Source organism: Pristiophorus japonicus, chromosome 1, assembly GCF_044704955.1.
Source record: "Pristiophorus japonicus isolate sPriJap1 chromosome 1, sPriJap1.hap1, whole genome shotgun sequence".
Classification (NCBI taxonomy): Eukaryota; Metazoa; Chordata; class Chondrichthyes; family Pristiophoridae; genus Pristiophorus; species Pristiophorus japonicus.
In genome coordinates this window covers 339,959,651-339,982,781 of record NC_091977.1, presented here as the reverse complement: position 1 = coordinate 339,982,781, position 23,131 = coordinate 339,959,651, and the positions used below count along the sequence as shown (strand labels likewise).

The 23,131-nt window shown below is 43.5% G+C and overlaps 1 protein-coding gene across 8 annotated transcripts in view; it reads right to left on the bottom strand.

The window, feature by feature from the left end:
* LOC139273173 (TPR and ankyrin repeat-containing protein 1-like) overlaps positions 1-23,131 on the bottom strand; it is a 129,513-nt gene that overhangs the window by 64,095 nt on the left and 42,287 nt on the right. For 5 of the 8 annotated variants that reach the window (XM_070889711.1, XM_070889728.1, XM_070889747.1 and 2 more), the window contains exons 3-7: positions 16,550-16,617; positions 12,247-12,383; positions 7,467-7,581; positions 7,013-7,166; positions 4,231-4,331 (exon numbers count right to left, since the gene is read on the bottom strand). In XM_070889711.1, the coding sequence (XP_070745812.1) occupies positions 4,231-4,331; positions 7,013-7,166; positions 7,467-7,581; positions 12,247-12,380 (504 nt within the window). In that variant the 5' untranslated portion in view covers positions 12,381-12,383; positions 16,550-16,617. The remainder of the gene's footprint in view (positions 1-4,230; positions 4,332-7,012; positions 7,167-7,466; positions 7,582-12,246; positions 12,384-16,549; positions 16,618-23,131) is intronic. The other 3 variants (XM_070889719.1, XM_070889737.1, XM_070889767.1) reach the window with 1 other exon arrangement.

The window sequence follows — 23,131 nt, the reverse complement described above, 5'->3', positions numbered from 1 at the left end:
GATCTGTACCTCAACTGCATTTACCTGCCTTTGATCCATACTCCTTAATACCCTTACCCAACAAAAATATATTGAGCAGTCTTTACAAATGTAAATTGTCCCAGCATCCACAGACTTTTCAGGGACAGAGTTCCAAATTTCCACTACCCTTTGTACAAAAAAAGGGTTCTTGATTTCACTCCTAAATAGTCTATCTCTAAATTTAAGATTTTGGCCCCTTGTTTTGAATTCCCCCAGCAAAGGAAATAACTTCTCTGTATCTACCCCTTCAAATCCCTTTAGCATTTTAAACGCCTCAATTAGATCATCCATCAACCTTCGACACTCAATGGTACAGAAGCCAAGTCTATGCAACCTGTCCTCATAATTCGATCCTTGGGCTGCAATTAGAATACGCTATTCAGGTTTGGGCACCCGAATTTGGGAAAGATGTCAAGGCCATGGAGAAAATACAGAAGGGATTCACTATACCAGGGGATGAGGCTTTAGTTATGGGGAGACATTGGGACTCTGGTCATTAAAATAGAGAAGGTTAAAAGGAGATCTGGTAAAGGTGCTCAAAATTATGAAATGTGTTAAGACAAAATTGGGACAAGCTATTTCAACTGATCAGTGTGTCAGTAACTAGAGGCCACAAATTTAATGCCAACATCGAAAGATTGAAGGGAAAGGTTTTTTAATTTTTTATGCAGTGGTTTGTCAGGAAATGGAATTTCTTACCATAAACAGTGATGGAAGCAGATTCCATAATGAAGGCAAGAGGACAAGTATTTGAAAAATAAAAAGAAACTTAAGAGGGTATTGGGAAAGGGCAGTGTAAGGAAAGGGTTATTAGACTGGCCTGGTCTATTAATTTTAAACTACTATTGATTTTGTTAAGCAGGGAAGTATGAGTCAGTTTGGAGTGGTGACCACGGGACTGTTGGGCCAGGCCTGACCCTGCAGCAACGGTCAGTTTCAGGATGAAGCAATAAGAAATTTAATTAAAGTTGTTCCATTGAATACTGGTTCCTAGAGAACTTTACATCAACAACTTGTATTTATATAGCGTCTTTAACATAGTGAAACATCCCAAGGCATTTGACACCGAGCTGCATAAGTAGAAATTAGCGCAGGAGGTCATGGAGGGATTTGAAAATAAGGAAGAGAATTTTGAAATCGAGGCACTGCTTAACCGGAAACCAATGTAGGTCAGCTAGCACAGGGATGATGGGTGAGCGGAACTTGGTGCAAATTAGGACACGGGCAGCCGAGTTTTGGATTACCTCTAGTTTACGTAGGGTAGTATGTGGGATGCCAGCCAGGAGTGCATTAGAATAGTCAAGTCCAGAGGTAACAAAGGCATGGATAATGACTTCAGCAGCGGATGAGCTGAGGCAAGGGCAGAGGCGGGCAATGTTACGGGCGGTCTTAGTTATGCTACGGATATGTGGTCAAAAGGTCACTTCAGGGTCAAATATGGCACCGAGGTTACGAACAATCTGGTTCAGCCTCAGGCAGAAGTTGGGGAGAGGGATGGAGTCAGTGGCTAGGGAACGGAGTTTGTGGCGGGGACCGAAAACAATGGCTTCGGTCTTCCTAATATTCAACTGGATAAAATTTCTGCTCATCCAGAATTGGAACTAATCATCTGAGAACAGGTGGAAAAACAGTTAGTTCCGCAAAAGAAAACAAAAGACCAAAAGTCATTCTTTTTAATTGCTACCAAAGATAGAGAAACAAAGACAGATTTATAATTAAAGGTTTCATTTGGTAGAATATCAATTGTATGGAACAAGAGTGAAACTATTGATAAGGTAACAAACTAAGGGAGTTATACCAATCTTGTTAGCCCAACAGAAAAAGAGCTTGATAAGTAAGGAAAATTTAAATTATTGGGTACATAAGAAATAGGAACAGGAGTAGACCATACGGCCCCTCGAGCCTGCTCCGCCATTCAATAAGATCATGGCTGATCTGATCATGGACTCAGTTCCACCTCCCTGCCCGTTCCCCATAACCCCTTATCGTTTAAAAAACTGTCTATTTCTGTCTTAAATTTATTCAATGTCCCAGCTTCCACAGCTCTCTGAGGCAGCGAATTCCACAGATTTACAACCCTCAGAGAAGAAATTTCTCATCAAATGGGAAGCCCCTTATTCTAAAGATCATGCCCTCTAGTTTTAGTCTTCCCCATCAGTGGAAACAACCTCTCTGCATCCACCTTATCAAGCCCCCTCATAATCTTAATACGTTTCGATAAGATCACCTCTCATTCTTCTGAATTCCAATGAGTAGAGGCCCAACCTACTCAACCTTTCATCATAAGTCAACCCCCTCATCCCCGGAATCAACCTAGTGAACCTTCTCTGAACTGCCTCCAAAGCAAGTATATCCTTTCGTAAATATGGAAACCAAAACTGCACGTAGTATTCCAGGTGTGGCCTCACCAATACCCTGTATAGCTGTAGCAAGACTTCCCTACTTCTATACTCCATCCCCTTTGCAATAAAGGCCAAGATACCATTGGCCTTCCTGATAACTTGCTGTACCTGCATACTGTCCCTTTGTGTTTCTTGCACAAGTACCCCCAGGTCCCTCTGTACTGCAGCACTTTGCAATCGTTCTCCATTTAAATGATAACTTGCTCTTCGATTTTTTTCTGCCCAAGTGCAGGACCTCACACTTTCCAACATTATATTCCATCTGCCAAATTTTTGCCCACTCACTTAGCCGGTCTATGTCCTTTTGCAATTTTTTGTGTCCTCCTTACACATTGCTTTCCCTCCCATCTTTGTATCATCAGCAAACTTGGCTACGTTACACTCAGTCCCTTCTTCCAAGTCGTTAATATAGATTGTAAATAGTTGGGGTCCCAGCACTGATCCCTGCGGCACCCCACTAGTTACTGGTTGCCAACCAGAGAATGAACCATTTATCCCGACTCTGTTTTCTGTTAGTTAGCCAATTCTCTAACCATGTTAATATATTACCCCCAACCCAGTGAACTTTTATCTTGTGCAGTAGACTGAAGCTATTGCCTTTGGTCCCCACCACAAACTCAGTTCCCTAGCCACCGACTCCATCCCTCTCCCTGGCAACTGAACCAGACAGTGCACAACCTTGGTGTCATATTTGACCCCAAGATGAGCTTCCCGCCACATATCCGCACCATCACTAAGACCGCCTTTTTCCATTTCCGTAACATTGCCCGACGCAGCCCTTGCCTCGGCTCATCTGCTGCTAAAACCCTCATCCATGCCTTTACTAGCTCTAGAATTGATTATTTCAACACACTCCTGACCAGCCTCCCACATTCTACCCTCCATAAATTTGAGGTCATCCAAACCTCTTCTGCCCATGTCCTCATTCGCACCAAGTCCCATTCACCCATCACCCCTGTGTTCGTTGACCTACATTGGCTCCTGGTTTTCAAATCCCTCCATGCCCTCACCCCTCCCTATCTCTAATCTCCTCCAGCCCTACAACCCTCCACCAGCCTCCCCCAAAATCTCTGCTCTCCATCAATTCTGGAGCATCCTCGATTTTAATCGCTCCACCATTGGTGGTCTTCCACTGCCAAGGCCCCAAGCTCTGGAATTCCCTCCCTAAACTTCTCCGACTCTCTATCCTCCTTTAAGACGCTCCTTAAAACCTACCTCTTTGACCAAGCTTCTGGTCATCTGCCCTCACATCTCCTTATGTGACTTGGTGTCAGATTTTGTTCGATAACGTTTTACTACGTTAAAGTCGCTATATAAATGCAAGTTGTTGTTGTTAAGGGATACATCAATTGAATGTCCTTATATGGAGTTGTTTTAACTTGTGTCTAATCATGTAATGCAGGAACGTGTGGAGAGAGTGAGAGAAATGTATACAAACTGGTAGTTAAGGAGTATTTGAATTCCTAAAAGCCTAAGATACTGAGATCAGAACTCTAACATGTTTGCATCCCCAACAGAACCATCAGTTGCAGTTGCAAGTATGTTTAAGTACTATTCCATGTACTGTATTAATAAATCTATGACAATTGACTTCAATGTTCAAGAGCTTCATTGAAAACCTCATGCGAACAGGAATGGGACCAAATGGACAGCTCTTGCAGAGAGTCTGCATAGGTGTGATGGGCTGAATGGCCTCCTTCTGTGCTGTAAAATTCTACTTCCCATGATGTACATTTAGTGTTCTAATACAATATCTGGTTCAGCCAAGTTCCAATTTTAATCACCATCACTGAGTGACTGTGCTTACCTTCCATAAGTTTTTTTTTGCAGCTTTTTCAATAACTATTTGCCAAATCTGGCAGCTGTAACTTTTCCATATTAGGACCTCACAAGACCTGCTGCCAGTCCCTATGAAAATAAGGTTAGCAGTTAAAATAATGATCTAAAAATCATAATGTATGTTGACATGCAGGCATAAAGTTTTATTCTTAATTAGTGGTACTTGCTGGCAATAATACAATGCGGCCATATTAGTTACTTTACAATAAAGGTGAAAGGAAAACTCATTGAAATCACAAGCAGGAAGATGGTTAATGGCGATTCATTCCAGCAAAGCTGCATAAAGCACCTCAAACAGTGGACTTGCAGGAGTATGGGCATATGGAGCGAATGTTGGCTTGACAATGCTTATTCCCTATGTGCAAAGCACAGGATAAAGGCGTCGCGACCCATGACATCTGATCCTTTATGCTGCCTTGGGATTAGTACGGGCCAGCATACCTGCGACTACAGTAGGCCAGGCAAAGGGTTACAATTGCGATTTCCAAGCCCTCCTGACTCATCTTGCTGTCGGTTCGCCGGCCAGGTTCCCATTTTGAGGAGCTCCAGGCTCTATGCCAGGCCCCTCTCTGATCAGAGAGTAGCAAGCAGCAAACATTCAGCAACTAAAAGGTTAGTCCTATGTTTATTTTTTTTTTAAAACAAGCTGAGAATTTGTGCCAAACACCTTCAAGGTTTCTATTTTTGGACAGAAGATCCTGACCGTGGTAGCTATGTCCACTGCTGTCGACCACTCAGACTGCCAGCAGCAGCAGTAGACTTTCTTTAAGTGTGTTATGTCTGACTAGTACCCAAGCACATGGGGGGCAGGAAATCCGTCCTATAATTGGTTCAGGATGCTTTCGCATTGATCAAGATCCCAGGCAGAATTTTTATGAGGTAGCAGAATGGGAGGAGGTTCTTCATAAAGATGAGAGAAGGTCATACAACTCATTCTCCCATAAAACCAGCACGATCTAACTGCCTTTTGAACAACTTCAAATTTTTTGTACCTTGACTACCCCACCCAGAACACCCATCCATGTATTAATCATTGTGTGTGAGAAACCAAGCTTCCTGACTTCAGTCCTAAATTGACTTTTTACCAGTTTGTACCCATATCCCTCAGGGTTTGATCTTAAACAGAGCTCAGGATTAGCCTTTTCTATTCCATTTAGTATCAGGTGTCAGCCTTGGCTCATTGGTAGCATTCTCACCTGTGAGCCAGAGGTTCATAGGTTTGATCCCCACTCCAGAGATTTGAGCACATAGTCTAGGTTAACACCAATGCAGTCCTGAGGGAGTGCTCCACCGTTCGAGGCACCACCTTTCAGATGAGCCGTTAGACTGAGACCCTGTCTGCCAATTCAGGTGGACATAAAAGATCCCACAGTGCTATTCAAAGAGTAGTGAGTTCTCCCAATGTCACGGCCAACATTCATCCCTCAACCAACACCACCAGAAACAGACTGGTTATTATCCTATTTGCAGTTTGTGGAATCTTGCTGTGCACAAATTGGCTCCCATGTTTGTCTAAAAACAGTTATGACTACAATTCCAAAGCAATTCATTTGGTTGTGAAAAGCTTTGAGGTGTCTGAAAGGTGCTATTTAAACGAAAGTTTCATCTTATTCATCTACTATCAAGGCTGAAGAGTCGAAGATTTTCTAACCTTTCCTCCTAATGCAGTCCTTCGCCACTAGTGATTAACTTCTGGCCCTTCCCTGCTCGGTTTCCAGGGCCTGAAAGTTTTGTTTGTGCCTCTGTGCCTAAAACTACACACATCCAAAGTATGGCCTGACCTGAACACTATATATAGCTCCAACTAGACACCCTCCCATGTGTTTTCCCATTTTATAACGTCTAGGATTTAATACTTTCCCAAACCCATATTTATTCACTATGATGCTTTCAAGTAAGGTGGCTGCGATACTGCACTCTGAATGCATTATCCTAGAGATTTCCATCTAATACCTCAGCCGTGGAAGATATTCCATAGATTAAGTTGTATTTAGTGGCCGATCAAGATGTTAAGCCAATGAGATTGTCTCTGAAGAGTCAAGATATTAAAGGGAGGTTCAGAGCAAGAAGAAATGGCAGGAGTTGTAACAACTTTGTCAGGACACAAGACATGAATCAAAAACTGCGCGTTTTTCCTTTGTTTGTTATGCCAATTAATCTTCTCTATGATTTGGCATAGAAGTAACCTTTCTACCCCTGGAGCCAAAAGCTCCCCTCTCTTCGTTCTCCCCCTCCCCCAATTCTCTACCCCCTACCCCACCCCACCTCTCCTCATCTCCCCTCTAGGTCTTTTGCCAATGATTTTGAATCTATAGCGTCTAGTTTTTAACTCACTCGCCAGAGAGAATAATTTTTCTCTATCTGCTCTATCAAAATCCCTTATCATCTTGAAAACCTCTATTAGGTCAGCTCTTAAACTTTTCTGTTCCAAGGAGAACGGTCCTAACTTTTCCAACCGCTCCTCATAACTACAGTCCCTCAACCCTGGTAAACCTCCCTTGTACCCTTTCTAAGGACTTTCCATCTTTCCTAGTGTGGTGCCCACAATACTCCAGCTGAGGCCTAACTAATGATTTACAAAGTTCTAGCATGATCTCTTTGCTTTTATATTCTATTCCTTTTATATTATATTCAACTCAGTTCTGATGTTAAATTATTGATTCAAAGCTTGCTACTTAAGCAACCAGGTGTGTTAACATTTAAATCCATTACTAGAGGCTCTGGAGAACACTGTGCAAGATTCAACACACCGTCAGCAATCAGGATTCCCACTATGAAATCTGCAATCTGGTTATGAGAATTTTCTCGGTCTGTGTCCAAGATATTTAGCCCTTCGCAGAAAAACTGGCATGCTGTAAAATCATCGTGCATCTTCAGTTTGGCATTGCCAGCCCAGTAGTAGCCCTGTGTCGGAAAACGAGGTTTATGTGAGATTACAGCAACACAATAAATAGAAGACAGATCCAGTCCAATGAGAAGGCTTAATTTAAATGTTACAGGGCAAGTGAATTCAATGTGGTAAAACTATAACCTGTTTTTGTCTGAGTACACTTCTATAAAATGCCTGGAGACATTTTTATACATTAATGGTGCTATATAGTTGTTCAGAAACAAAAAACCATGCAACCTATATGCCTCACACTTCAACGCATGCACCAACTCACCATGATCAACACCACGATAGTGAGATATACACACATTTACCTTGATATAAGTAGAGTCCATGGCAGTAGCATAATGTGCAGATTCGTAAGCATGTTGCCACATATCCAGGTTATAAAGGGCATTCGACCTGTTGCAGAATAGCACAGCCAACTCCCTATAAATAGAACGTGTTTGTTAAGTTCGTCTTCTCACTCAAATTTTAAATTATGTAAAAATTACAACACGGAAACGGACGAGAGAGAGGGGAAGACACAAACTGGGGGAGGGAGGGAAGGAGAGAGGGACACAAACTGGGGAAGAGAGAGAGAGGGACACATACTGGGGAAGGGAGAGAGAGAAAGGGACACAAACTGGGGAAAGGAGAGAGAGAGGGACACAAACTGGGGAAAGGAGAGAGAGAGGGACACAAACTGGGGAAAGGAGAGAGAGAGGGACACAAACTGGGGAAGGGAGAGAGAGAGGGACACAAACTGGGGAAGGGAGAGAGAGAGAGGGACACAAACTGGGGAAGGGAGAGAGGGAGGGAGCCACAACAACTGGGGGAGAGAGGGAGAGAGGAACACAAACTGGGGGAGGGAGGGAGAGAGGAACACAAACTGGAGGGAGGGAGGGAGCCAGCCACACCAACTGGAGAAGGAGGGAAGAACACAAACTGGAGGAGGGAGGGAGGGAGCCACACCAACTGGGGAAGGAGGGAGGAACACAAACTGGGGGAGGGAGAGAGGAACACAAACTGGGGGAGGGAGGGAGAGAGGAACACAAACTGGGGAGGGAGAGTTGATGTGGGGGTGTGGGAGTCAATGAATTGAATTAGGTTTGGTTTTGGTTTTATGATGTTTATAACTTGCTGTGTATTGTAAAAAGTCAGAAAATTGTCCGAAAACTTTAGGTAGAAGTTATTTATATTGATGATGTTTTTGTTGAATCAGTGGAATTTACTTGGTCACAATGAGGGAAAATTTGTTGTCGGAGGCTTCCCATGGGTGGATGTAAGAAATCTACGAATTTACCTGGTGGTCCGGGAGGTTCGTAGTTTTGCATTGCTAGGCCTCTCCGGGTACCCACGGGTAAAGGCCCACGTATCCTAGGGGCCCATGCAGTTCTCAAGCGCCCCTGTGATCATGTGGGCTGGCCCAACCAATAAAAGAAGGGAGTCCCCATTCATACTTACGGGGTTTCCGTTTGTACGGAACTCCCATAAGTATGAATGGAGATCACTTAAAAAGATATACGAACATGAAATAAATTTTTTTAAATTACATATTTAAAATTATTAAAATGCCATTTAATTAAATATTTTAGACAAAAATGTAATAGAAATTCGGTTCTCAGCGAAAACTATTTTTTCGCCAAAATTACCGTTATCGCTTCGCTATCGCTATCAGGCCAGAAGTTCAACCTTTAATTTGCGCAGCGGTAAAAATCGGCATTGCACGAGGGTCCTCGCCAACTTTAGTCGGAGGCCGATACCGCTGCGAGTTGAGCCTTGAGAGGGTGGGAAAACACCAAAAAAATTCATTAAATATTTACAAGACACTTATCTATCGAATCGCTGAAAAATAATTAAAAAATAAAAACTTTAACTTACCTTTTTGCAGGTCTTCATACTTCCCCTGTCGCTATGCTGAGGACATGCTTATCTGTACTGCCAAAATGGCCACCATGCTCCACCCTTTGTTTCTGATTGGTCCCCTTGGAGGATAAGCCACACCCTGAAGTTTCACTGAAATGTGTAACTGGAATCGCCCAGTCCAAGGTCTCATTAACTTTGCAAATTGTAACTCGATCGATCCACTTTGCCTTCTTGAAGTGACAGAGCTCCCCAGAAGACAGCAAGGGCCAGCCAAAGTGCCTTACTGCAAGTACACCCCTCTCCCAGTCAAAGTGCCTTACCCCAGTCCAAGTGCATGCCTCCCTCAGCCGAAGTGCCTTACCCCAGCGCGTGCATCCCCGCCCTCCCCCACCCCGACCATAGATGGGGGGCAGGCATTGTATATGGATTGTTAATAGGTTTATTGGGTATGAAGTGAATAGTGATGGTGATGTGACTTCTGGATATCATCCACTCCAACGATGTCCCTTGTAGGGGGTTGGAAGAATGTGATCCGTCTTCCCCCCCACTCGTGTCTCTCCCCCAGCATCTCCCACCCCAATCTCTCTCACTCTCCCAGCCTTTCTCTTCCCCTGTGCCCCCCCCCCACCCGCCAGCCCCTCTCTCCCCACTCCAGCCTCTCTCACCCTCCCCCCACCAGCCTCTCTTCTTCCCCACCCCCGCCAGCCTCTCTTCTTCCCCCCCCCACCACCAGCCTCTCTTCTTCCCATCCCCCCACCACTAGCCTCTCTCTTCTCCCCCCTACCCCAGCCTCTCTCCTCCCCCCTCCCCTCTCCCCTCCCCTCCCAAGAGCCGTCTTGGGGGGGGGGGGGGGCTTAGGGGTAGAGGGGAAAGAGTCGGAGCCTCAGGTCCTGCTTCTCGTCACCATGTGAAGGGAATGAGTCGGGCGGGAAGGGGGCGAGGCTTGTCACTTGTCTGGCAAAAAAAAGGGCAGTACGGGCATGGGGGGAGTCGGGGCTAGACAGATGCCTGTCAGTCAAAAAAAAGTGCAGTTCAAATAGTTACATCAGTATTCTGCGTGCAGAATATGGGTGCGGAGAGGGGCAAATCTTTGGTAAAAACGCTATTTCGGTCTTCCACGGCGACGCTCCTCTCTCCAGCGGTACGTGGAAAGCTCCGCCGCAAATAGTCACAGAATTTCCCTCCGACCGTATTTTTGCCAAATATCGCCAAAAACCTGCCGAATTTCTAGCCCTTTATGTTTTAACGGGGCTAAAACTTACCTTATTGACAGGGTTTTTAAATGTATAAACGAGTGATAACATTTTATTTTTCTTTGGTAAAAGCAGTCCGTTTATCGTAAGAATTTAAAGGGCATTTGCTGAGCAGAAGTTGGGCATATAGTCCAACTCTCCGCCCGTGGAGGCCCATTTCTTTAATATTCGTGCAATCTGTCAAGAGGATTCTTGACAGATCGCAAGTTCTGGGTTTCAGTGCTTACGCAGTGCCTAAACCCGGAACTTGCGCAGCTCCTACGGGCGCGTAAGCATCTCGTACGTAACTGTAGGGACCGCAAATTCAGCTCCATTACTGATTCTTAAATCCTTCCATTATTTTCTGTTTTTTCTTTGCTTTATAAATTGTTATTCATCTCACTACAAAGCAAAGTCAAATATTTTATTCGGGTCTTGGTGACATTGAGACACTCAACTAAGGTAAATGTAATAACATTTGCAAACAGTGGGCAAATATTACGTGATCAAATATATGATTAGCAGGAGCGGTGTCACATGATCGAACACTGTGATCAAATATCACATGATCAAATCACCAAGAATACGTCAAACCAGAGTTGGCACCCCTAGGCTAAAGGCGATAGGAAAGGGGGATGCACAAGCTGCCAGTCAGAAAAATTGAAAAATGTAGGATGGTGGTTGGTTGGGAAGGGGGACGTGAGCAGGCTGAAGGAGGTTACAGAGACAGGGAGGGAAAAGACCATTGAATGATTTAAATTGCTGAGACACAAGGACAATTCTACAATTCCAATAAAATTCTGGTTCTGCTAGTTAAAAAAAAAGCATTTTTATTTCTGACTGGTAAAAGACTGTCCGTGTTTGTGTGTCATAACATGTTATTAATTTATTTTACTGTGCGAGTCAGTGCTTTCTAGAGGGGAGCAAACTGAAAACAGAGAGTTCTCAGCTAGAGCACTGAAAGGAGCCAGAGTTGAACAGGCCCCATCATTCGATCGCTGTCCAGTAACTGCTGCTGCATGGAGGGGCCATTATTCACTGAGGCTCACTCAGCAGGCTATTAATGCACCACCTCTGCTGGGAGGATGTCATTACAACGTGACAAGTTTACATAAGCAATTGCCATTATAAATGTAGATGTAGGAATTGATAATAGAAAATGTTGGCACAAAAGTGTAACAAAAATGTGACAATGGGAAGTAAGGTTCTGTAGTCAGAAAGTGCACGCAAGTGTTAATTTTTTAATATATTATAGGTATCTACATATTAAAGTTATAAATACTGTATAAAAGCATCCGAGATATGAGTGAGGGGGAGTTAGAGAGCACACGTGCGTGTAGATACACAAAGGGAATTAGTGATTAAATTGAAATACCGTTCCCTTATCAATTGTCAATCTCAATTAAGACTGTGGGGAAATGCAACTGTCAAGTGGTACGGTAAGGATTGTCAAGTCATAATCTCATATTGGAGTTACGACACATTTTTGGAGCAGTGTCTCTCCGAATCTACACCAACTTATACCTGGTCACGGTGTGCTTCATTTTAATGCTGTTCAATAAACTGAAGTAAGTATTAATTATCACACAATTCACCCAAATGTTCACATTTTTGAAAAACCATGAAACGTGTTGAAGCATGTACGCCTAGCACATCAAGAGGTGATGCACGCTTTATTCCTCCACAAAAAAATGCACTTCAGTGTTCTCACAGCAGCGCACCAGAGATATCAAGTTCCGAGATGGTGGAAAGAAGAAAGGAAAAGGCAAACAGCACGCAGCTCCGAGTGGACATCTTAGTCAACGGTGCAGGCAAGGAGTGAAATGTGTGCTCAGCCTCATAACTCATACCCCAATAGAGCAAGTTGACCCCAAAACAGAAATCACAGCACTGCAATCCATTTAAAATTGACCCTCCTCAGCACTTTAGTGAAACCTGGAGGAAGGACACTGATGGGAAAGACTGTATTACGGGTATCCTGTGTAACATCTACAAACTCAAAAACAATTCTTACCTCCCAACTGGCTGAAAACTCTGCAGGATGTGCAAAGCTTCATCATATTTCTGGATTGCAACAAGATAATGCCGTTGTCTAAATGCTTCATTTCCGATATCTTTCAGTTGATTTGCAAGTACAATCAGATCCATTCTCTAACAAAAAAAAAGAATACATTTAAATTTTGTTACTGTGACTCATCAGCCCCCTTTCTAGCAAATACTACAATAAAAGTCTTGGGGCTAGAAATTCCCCAGCCTGTTGTTATTTGATAAATAATATCATTTTTGTGAAGAAATAAGAATAAAAATTTCACTATTTTTTTTAAACGGGGTAAATTTGGCCACAAAATAGGCCTGTTGTTAAAAAACGGCATTGTACGAGGATTCGCGGTGGAAACTGCAATCTCGCCAACTTTAGCCCGAGGCCTATCAACGCCAAAAATGCAGGCCCTGGGAGGGGAGAAAACACACACAAAAAAAAAATGCAAAAAAAAAAAAATCACAAAACATTTACAAGACCCTTAACCAAGTAATCGCTGCAAAGAACTAAAAAATAAAAACTTTAATTAGCTTTTTTGCAGGTCTTCATACTTATCGACGTTTGAGGCTGTAACACCTGCTTTACTCGTGCGTTTTTTTTCCCCACACGAGTATGGGTTTGCCAAACAGCCAAATTTAGGCGGTGCATTTTATTTTTGCCGTTGCACCTTGGCAATTCTTTCTTTGGCGGTATTTCAAAACGGCCATTCTTAACCTTTGGACAATTTTGTTAGTTTTCTTTTAATGACAAAAAAGCACTTTGAACGGGAAAAAAATCACGTTAAGCTAAAATTTCTAGCCCTTGGATACTATCGAGAGGCTTTTACATTGCTTGAAACACGCGCTAGTTCTGCTGGGTTCCTGAGTGCGGATGGGTAGGTGTTTCACAGCTAAATATAAAACTGCCAGGACTCACCAAAGCCAGCTGCCAGGAAGTGTTTTTAGCTAGTGGATAATATATAGGTGCATGAACACAAGTTACTGTTTTATATTTCTCACTCTTGCAAAATAATATTATTTGTGAAGGTGAATCAGCTATTTTCCGTGACAGCCCAAACAAGACAATATAAAAAGAAAGAAAAAGACAGGCAGTGAGGCACAAAGAGAAAAGAACTAACTTCAATTTATATAGCGTCTTTCACATTCTCAGAAAATGCCAATGCGCTTCACAGCCAATTAATTTCTTTCTAAGTATAGTTACTGTTGTTATGTAGGCAAATGTGGTAGTTAATTTGTGCACAGCAAGGTCCCACAAACAGTAATATGATAAATGACCAGATAATTTGTTTTGGTGGTGTTGGTTGACGGATAAATGTTGAACGGGACACTTGTAAAACACCCCTAATCTTCTGTGAATGGTACATTCACTTGAGCGAGCAGACTGCGCATTAATCCAAGAGAGCTGCATTGAAGTGTCAGCCGGGATTATGTGCTCAAGTTTCGGGAATGAGGTTTGAACTCGCAACCTCTCACTCAAAGTCTACCACTGAGCCAAGGTGACGCAAAGCAGAAAGCAATCAGCTTTAAGATCATGTTAGGAGTTATTTTACGAATGGTAAGTATACAAAAACCTGTATTTATGTAGTACTTTTAAAGAATTACACATCAGAAATCACTGTAGTGAGTACAGAAGTGTACAAATTAGGAGAGGTGACCAAGAGCACAGCGGAGGAGATTTGTTTGGAGAATGGTTTTAAAGGAGAGGACAGAGAAAGCAACGAGACAGGGTGTTAGGGAGGGTGTTCCAGTAAAGCAGGGCCGAGGTGGTTCAAATTTCATAGGGGAGGGCTAGGGTCAGAGTGCCAAAGGGCACAGGCAGAGACAGAGGGTTGGAAGAAATTGTGGAGAAGGGATGGACCGAGGTTATTCAGGGGTTTACAAATAAGGACGAGGGTTTCGAATTCAAATCACTGGAGGACAAGGAGCCAACAGAAGTCGGTGAGGACAGGGATGATTGGCAAGCAGGCAAATTATTGGGTTGCTATATTTATAACATAGTTTGGCACTATTGAATGGGGTGACTATGCAATATATCCTGCATATTTTATGCTGTTCATTTAGTAAAAGATATAGTTACAAAGATTAAACTCGAAATTAAGTAGAAAGACATACATAATTAAGGTGCAACAAGAGCTTCAAAAAATTAGCTGAAGTATTTGCCACTCGATGCATTTACAGTCTAACTTTTATGCAAATGCTGGTTTCAAGATATACTTCAAGTAACAACCTTGAATTTTCTATTGAGCAATTCCAAGCTGGCTGCTCCATCGTTACTCTGCATCTTTCTTAATGTGGGTGATTATAGCACGGGACTTGCACTGCACTCTCTTTATTTGAACACATTTTCCCAGCATTTCCAAGGAATTAAACCAAGACAAAATACAATCCAACCTGCTCTCACACTGGAAAATACTAATTACAATAAATTTCAAAATAAGAGGATCTCTGCAACTCTATTTGCAGAAGCACACGGAGGCAATTGATTTAGCGCACCTGGGGTAAAGCTTTACAGGATGAGAACATTTACTGGGAATTCAGATGAAAAGTCAGCGCGCCTGATCTGCTGCTTATGATTTGGTTCCCTTCCCCACCCCACTCCCGCCCTCCGAACGCACCTTTGCACTCGCCTAAAAATTGTAACAAGTTTGAATGACTGCCTCAGGTGAAGCTAATCTAAACAAGTTAATTTTTTTTTTGTTTTTAAATTGGGCCAACTTCAAAAGAATTTAAAAATTAGTTCCAATTTCGACAACTGCCAGAGAACCATTGTGGAGTAAGTTCTTCAACATTAGATATAGAGAAGGATTAAAAGAATTACAACTGAATACTAATGACATTTTAATAATGAAGCGGGATGATTTGATTCACAACATTAAATATCCACGGGTAAATTTGCCAATGATGTTTGCTCAATGGAGCTTGGATCAGAAAGATCAACAGGCCAATTCTCTGAGCTACTGGTGATTTAAAAAGAAATCAAAATATAAACAAAGCTGAAAAGAGAACTGTGAATCAACAATTGCAACATCAGGTCAGACCCAGTTTCTGTTTCGGTTTCCCTGCGTCATCTTCCTTCCACTCAGTTGTTTGTCTTTCCTGGTTTCTATTGCAGTCCTCTCCTCCTAATTCAATTCTTCTCTCAGTTTCTAATTTTCCCCCATTTCCAACATTTTTTTTTAACCCTTCTCACTTCCTCCCTTTTCAATTCCCATTTGTTTCTTCCCTCACTCCATTTCAGGTCACTTTCCTTGTTTCAGCTGGTTTTCTCCTCCTCTTCCCTTTGTATGTTCCTTTATAAATGTACTTTATCCTTTGTTTCTTTAATGTATTACTGCTTTCGTACCATACCACTCATGATCCCTTTCTGGATTTGGTAGATGTTTCAATATACATTTCCCCTCCTCAGTTTGGAAGAAGGGTTTGCACTTGAAAAGATAACATCTTTTCGCCACCGATGCTGCCTGGTCTGTTGTGTGTTTCCAGCATTTGTTCAGATGTCTCAGCCGGTTTCTAATCTCTTTTCCAGCTCCCAATTTGACATTCAGCATCACTCTACATCCCTTTCTTCCTGCCTCAAGTTTTCACCCTTTTCTTCCCCACCCCCACCCATTTCCAAACTCTGTCTCTCTCCCCTTCCTCTCTTAAGATTCCATCCTGCCTTGTTCTCTTTCCAACATTTTCTTTTCTCTCTCCCCTCTCCAATTTCCTCCCCACTTCTCCCACTCACTCAATTTGAATCATCTGTCTTCTTCCTCCCTCCAGTTCCCACCATGTCTCAAGTTTCTATTCCCTCCCCTTGGTTCCCACCCTTCGTCTGTCTCTTTCCCCCTCCCATTTGTGTCCTCTCTCTCGGTTCACCCGTCAGCTCCCATCTCACTTTCCTCTGCTTAAGTTTATCACCTGATTCTTTCTTCTTCCTCAATCCTTCCCCTTCGTGTGTCTCATTTACACTCACTCGTTCCCTACTTGGTCTAGCTCTCCACCAACTCAATTTCTGCTCTGCTTCTCTGTCAGATTACCTCAGTTTGCATTCTCTCTCTCCTAGTTCTCAATTGCCAACTCCTTTCACTTACAAATGACTTACCTACTAACCTCCTTGAACATGTTTTAAAGTCAAAATAGTCAAAACTATCCACAATCTACAACCATATTGAAAGAAAAATCTGAAAATGGCAATGAGAGAAAGTGCAATGGTGTGTACCCGTACCATCATGCTACAAGGTTAAAAAGCATTGCAGTTAAAACAACATACTTTTAATGGGGTGCTTTTAATTCATCACCTTAAAGTGATCCCTCTGAACGAACACAGAACTGAAGATTCAGCAGACTCCAGTCTAAACATCACAAGCTGCAGAATGTAAAATGTAGTAAGTCAAGGACGAGATAACCGAGTCCAGAGCAGTAATTTGGTTAAATGATTGTGCTCTAGGAAAAGATATATTGGTTAATTCATTATTACTGGTACGGTAGCATAGTGGTTATGTTACTGGACTAGTAATCCAGAGACGTGAGTTTAAATACCATCACAGCTGGGGAATTTAAATTCAGTTAATTAAATAAATCTGGAACAAGAAGCTAGTGTCAGTAAACATAGAAAATAGGTGCAGGACTAGGCCATTCGGCTCTTCGAGCCTGCACCACCATTCAATATCATGGCTGATCATGCAACTTCAGTACCCCATTCCTGCTTTCTCTCCATACCCCTCGATCCCTTTAGCCGTAAGGGCCACATCTAACTCCCTTTTGAATATATCTAATGAACTGGCATCAACAACTTTCTGTGGTAGACAATTCCACAGGTTCACAATTCTCTGAGTGAAGAAGTGTCTCCTCATCTCGGTCCTAAATGGCTTACCCCTTACCCTTCTGGACTTCCCCAACATTGGGAACATTCTTCCTGCATCTAACCTGTCTAATCCCATCAGAATTTTATATGTTTCTATGAGATCCCCTCTCATTCTTCTAAATTCCAGTAAATATAAGCCTAGTCGATACAGTCTTTCTTCATATGTCAGTCCTGCCATCCCGGGAATCAGTCTGGTGAACCTTCGCTGCACTCCCTCAATAGCAATAGTAGCGGTGACCATGAAACTACCGGATTGTCGTTAAAATCCATCTAGTTCACTAATGTCCTTTAGGGAAGGAAATCTGCCGTTCTTACCCGGTTTGGCCTATATGTGACTCCAGAACCACAGATATGTGGTTGACTCTTAACTGCCCTCTGAAGTGGCCTAGCAACCCAATCAGTTATACCAAGCCACTTCAACAAAGTCACTGTGGGAGTACCTTCACCACACGGACCGTAGCAGTTCAAGAAGGTACCTTCTCAAGGGCAATTAGGGATGGGTAATAAATGCTGGCCTTGCCAGCGACATCCGTGAATAAATGTAAAACAAGTTATATAGGATTGCCTCCCTCTTTCCTTTGTATGATCCTGTGGGGAACAAAGATGCGAGTAGTCCCATACATGTAATTTTAGGGTTTAAACAAGGAAATGAGGACCTCCAGAAGCATGCAAGTTAAGATAGTTACAGGTTAGAATACTGGTGTCTCCCAGATCACTTATATGTTTATGTCTATTGCCTATGGCTCACAAAAAGACCTTGGCCCATAATTTGCGGTCAGTGGTGAAGCAAAGGTGTTCACTGCTGGCCCTGAAGTAAGCTTCGCTCCAAGATCTCGCGATCTGTGGTGAGACGTTCGGCTTTTCCAACGTGCAGTTGAAATCAACATAGGATAGTGGGAATCTCATAGTGCAAGTTGTTGTGATGACAACAAGCTGTCTAAGCAGCCAATCACAATGCAGATTTCTCACAGACTGAGAACTAGGAAATGGAAAGCACGAATAATCACTTTTATTTTTTTTTACCGAGAGCGAGATAAAGATTTTTTTTTACATACACTGAGTTAAGGTAGATACTGAAATATCATGAACAAACTTAAAAAAATATATATATTTTAGCAATTTTAAACTCTAATAATTTTTTAACTCAATGTTGAAATGTGACATTCCACCAATATTAAATTTGTTTTTCAGGGCCAGAGTAGTTATTACTCAGATCGCTGTGCAAAACCCAGTTACACCTCATTTGAATGGGTCTAACTTTTTAAAGGGGTTTCAAACAACGCTATTTGTTCGGAAAATATGTTTTGTTCAGATCAGTAATTTCACCAATTGCCAGCTCTGGGGTTGGGGGTTCACGGCACAGCCTGTGGAGAAGCAGTGAATGACAGACTGCAACTTCAAGATTTCCACATTATGCTGTGCATTCGACAAATCCTCAAGCTGTGGTCAGTGTCACAGGGAGAATGACGGCAAGTTCTGGGCCCTTACGTCGTGGAGTGTTTCATTACATCTATTATGCAAGGGATATAAAAAGGAGCCATCGCAAAACAGTTTAACACGATCAACTTAAAAATATGCTCGTCAAACACAAACCAAGTTTGGGCAATCAAAGTCGCTCTTTAATTGTAATGCTAGGTGCTTTTCAATAGTTTAAGTGAACATCCACGCAATGTGTTACAAATCATATATTTGCATGCATGAATCGGAACTCCTTCACGGCAGACGAGCCAAAGGTAGGCAGCGGAAACGTTACAAGGACACCCTCAAAGCCTCCATGATAAAGTGCAACATCCCCACTGACACCTGGGCGACCCTGGCCAAAGACCACCCGAAGTGGAGGAAGCCCTTACGTTGTGGAGTGTTTCATTACATCTGTTATGTAAGGGCTGTAAAAAGGATCCATCACAAAACAGTCTAACACGATCAACTTAAAAATATGCTCGCCATATTTTTGGGAAGGCGCTGAGCACCTCGAGTCTCGTCGCCGAGAGCTCAGGCAGCGGAAAGAGCGTGTAGCAAACCAGTCCCACCTTCCCTCAACGACTGTCTGTCCCATCTGTGACAGGGACTGTGGTTCTCGTATTGGTCTGTACAGCCACCTAAGAACTCATGTTAAGAGTGGAAGCAAGTCTTCCTCAATTCTAAGGGACTGTCTATGATGATGATGATGATGGAGATTCATATGTCCACATTTATAATGTAAACTTGTCACAATGTAATTACATGCTCCTACCACTGAAGGTGACACATCATTGCCACTGGAGAAGAGTTATAATTACAGCGTGACAAATTTACATAAGCAGTTTCCATTATAACTATAGACCTCGGAATGCATAATAAAAATATTAAAAATAAGGAGTGTATAAACTAAAAATGGAGACTGAATTACATCTATGTGCCCTGGTCCAATTGAACCAATTCCCCGCTGCTACACCTAAACCAACATTATGGGCTCAATTTTCCTGGGGCATTTGTGCTGTTTTTTTGACACGTGCCATTTTTTCTGGCATAATTATTTAATTCAAAGTTTCTCCCTGGAATCTGCGCCGGCGTAACTGCTTTAATTACGATTTTTCTAGGTTAGGTTTTTTTGACGTTCCCTCATGTCTGCGCCAGTTTTCAGCATTTTTCGCAGTTTGCCCCCCAATTTTTTATCCTAGGTCGAGTATCTGGCCACTCCTGAAAAACCTTCTGGTGAGTTAACAGAAAGCAGCGCACATTGAAAAATCGGCGCTAAAAGACGCCATTGTTTTTCATCTACGTTTTTGGAGAGAGTCTCTAACACTTGAAATATCCATAATAAAGTTCAACTTTTTTTTTTAAACCTTCCAATGGAGCACATGGAAGTTTCTTGGATTTCTGAACTTTTAATTTTTTACTCACACGCCGCCACCGAATATCTTCAAGCAGGGCTGGAGGGTCGTAGCATCGGCCGTCAGAATCAGCCCTGCGCCCTGACACAGGGGCTCGGCTGGAAAACAAGTCCGGGGGGTGGGGGAGGGAAAGAGGTGGCGATCGGAAGGCTGCTGTAATGGGAACAAGACTGCAATGAGTTGGACTGGGGAGGGGGGGGGGAAAGAGAAGTCCATCCATACAGACGTTGGGGAGAGAGAGCAAAGAACCTGTCCTGCCTGCTGTATTAATAATGGAACAAATAATGAAACGGATTCACATTTAATGTAAAATATATTTCATTCAAAAGTTTAACAAACATTTTGTACTTAACTTAAATACAATTATTTTTGTATCAAACTTTAAGGTTTTCAGTTATGATCACTTACAAACTTTAAGATCACTTAAAAACTTTTAAACTTGTAAATTTACATAACTTACAAAAATCTTTTAATTTGTGAACAGTTACAATAGTAACAATAACAGCAGCAGCAAAGAAAGGCTGCACCCATCTCTCCTCCATCTTATTCTAAGACCGCACACCGTGCTTGTTCTTGGTGATTCCACCACCCCTGCCCACAGGCGGCGAGGTGTTTCTGGGGTTGGTACCAAGCTTATTCTTTCTAACATCTCGGGTAGTGCGCACCTGTTTGGTGGGGGGGGGGGGGGAAAGAGGCGGTGGACCGCAATGTTGAGTGCCCAGATGGCAATGTGCTTGGGGCTCTACAGTGGCTGGTGTGGGGATTGGAGTATGAGTGGCAGTTGATTTTGTCAATGAAACATAGAAACATAGAAAGTAGGCCATTCGGCCCTTCGAGCCTGCACCACCATTCAATAAGATCATGGCTGATCATCACCTCAGTACCTTTCCTGCTTTCTCTCCATACCTCTTGATCCCTTTAGCCATAAGGGCCATATCTAACTCCCTCTTGAATATATCCAACGAACTGGCATCAACAACACTCTGCAGTAGAGAATTCCACAGGTTAACAACTCTGTGAGCGAAGAGGTTTCTCCTCATCTTTGTCCTAAATGGCTTACCCCTTATCCTTCGACTGTGTCTCCTGGTTCTGGACTTCCCCAACATCAGGAACATTCTTCCTGCATCTAACCTGTCCGGTCCCGTCAGAATTGTATGTGTTTCTATGAGATCCCCTCTCATTCTTCTAAACTACAGTGAATAAAGGCCCAGTCGATCCAGTCTCTCCTCATAGGTCAGTCCTGCCATCCCGGGAATCCGTCTGGTGAACCTTCGCTGCACTCCCTCAATAGCAAGAACTTCCTTCCTCAATGGGCGCGGGGTCTGGGCGTGTTCCCTTATTGCAGCAGCTAACTCCAACATGCTGTCCCTCATGCACCTTGACAAGTGTCTCAACAACCTGCAACATTCCCTCCCTCATGTTGAGCAAAACTGTTTCAGCTACCTGTGACATTCCCTCTCTCATGTTCAGTGATAATGTTTGCACCATCTCGAACATACCCTCCATGATGTTCACTGACAGTGACCATAAGGGAGAGAATGCGCTGACACCGTTCCCATTTCTCGTGAGACTGCTGTTACTTCTCCCGACAGTCCCGCTACCTCATCACCCACCCCACTGATAGTGTTCCAGAGTGATCGGGCAAGGTCAATGCTCTCCCCACTCATTGCAATCATCTGTTAGATCCTGCACCGCAGGAGAGCGCGGTCGAGTTCTCCTTCTCCTCCTCCCCACGGGTGTGGCTCGCACCCCACCGCTGGGACCCGCAGCCTCGGAAGGCGAGGCCGTGGGTGTGCCTCGCTGCACTCCACTACTGGGACCCGCAGCCTCAGAAGGCGAGGCCCTGGGTGTGCCGCGCTGCACTCCACTACTGGGACCCGCAGCCTCGGAAGGCGAGGCCCTGGGTGTGCCGCGCTGCACCACACCACTGGGACCCGCAGCCTCGGATTTTAGGAAACCATGGAATGTTCCACCAACACTCAAACCACTAGTTACTGAAGGCGCTGGCACCACAATGGACGGCACCTGCACCTCCAAAGTCAGTAAAACAGTGGGGCCTTCATCCATCTCCATCCCCTCCCTCCTCACTCCCATGCTCTTGGTCTGGAGGACGGGATTGGAAGATGTTCTCTTCAGGCTCGTCCTCACCTGAATCTTCTTCTGCATCATAGGGTTGGCCTCAAGTTCTGAAAAATATAACAGAACACAGACAAATGGTTAGCAGCAGCGGAGTGCGAAGGGTGGGTGGCATGCGTAGGCTCACACAGCGCAGGCAGCAGGCTGCTTTGAAGGACCACAATGAATGATAGCACATTGCATCAACCGAAGCGTAGCTGACGGACTCATCCCCAGGAACCGAAGCATGGCTAGCTCGCGCAGTACTTAACATTTAGCAAAGCCAGACTGTGGAATTTGCAGGACTTACCCTCTCCTTCAAGTGTGGGCCCAGCTTGTGCAGTGGTGGTTGCTTTTCTCCAGGCAGGATCCATCAAAGCAGCGACCCTCTCTTCCAATGGTGTCAGTGGGTGCAGATTTGCCGGGCCTCCTCCTGTTCGAGTTCTTTCCCTTTTATTATGTGCCGTCTTCCTCTGCAAAGATGAAAATGCAACTTTTTAAAGAGAGGGTATCTTTCTGCTGGGTGGGACATATATAGATGGCAACATTTGCAATTCTATTGAATAAATGAAAATATCACTTACACTTGACCAAGGTCCTGCCACTTCTTTTTACACTGGCTCCAGATCTTGGGGTGGTCATCATTGTGCAGTAATCTTCTGCAACTTGGTTCCAGCGTTTCTTCGTTTCTTCATTTCTTTGGGTGGAACTTTTGTGTGACCTCTACTGGTGTCCAGCTCCTGCCATCTGTTCTCAGTCACAGTAATCAGTGCCTCCACTTCATCCTGTAGGAAATTATTGATCCTTGCACTGCGTTACATCTTGTATTGCTGCAGCTCCGATTTTTCCAATGCTCTCACACAGCACTCCTTCTCACACACAGAACTGACTCTTTAAAAATGGCCGATTACTAACCCGGAGCTGTACTGCGCACGCGAGTCCATTGAAATAACGTCAAAAACATTTTTGTCGCGCATGCGCAGAAGGTGCAGCATCATTTTTTCGGCGCAGACAGCAGGCTCCACACC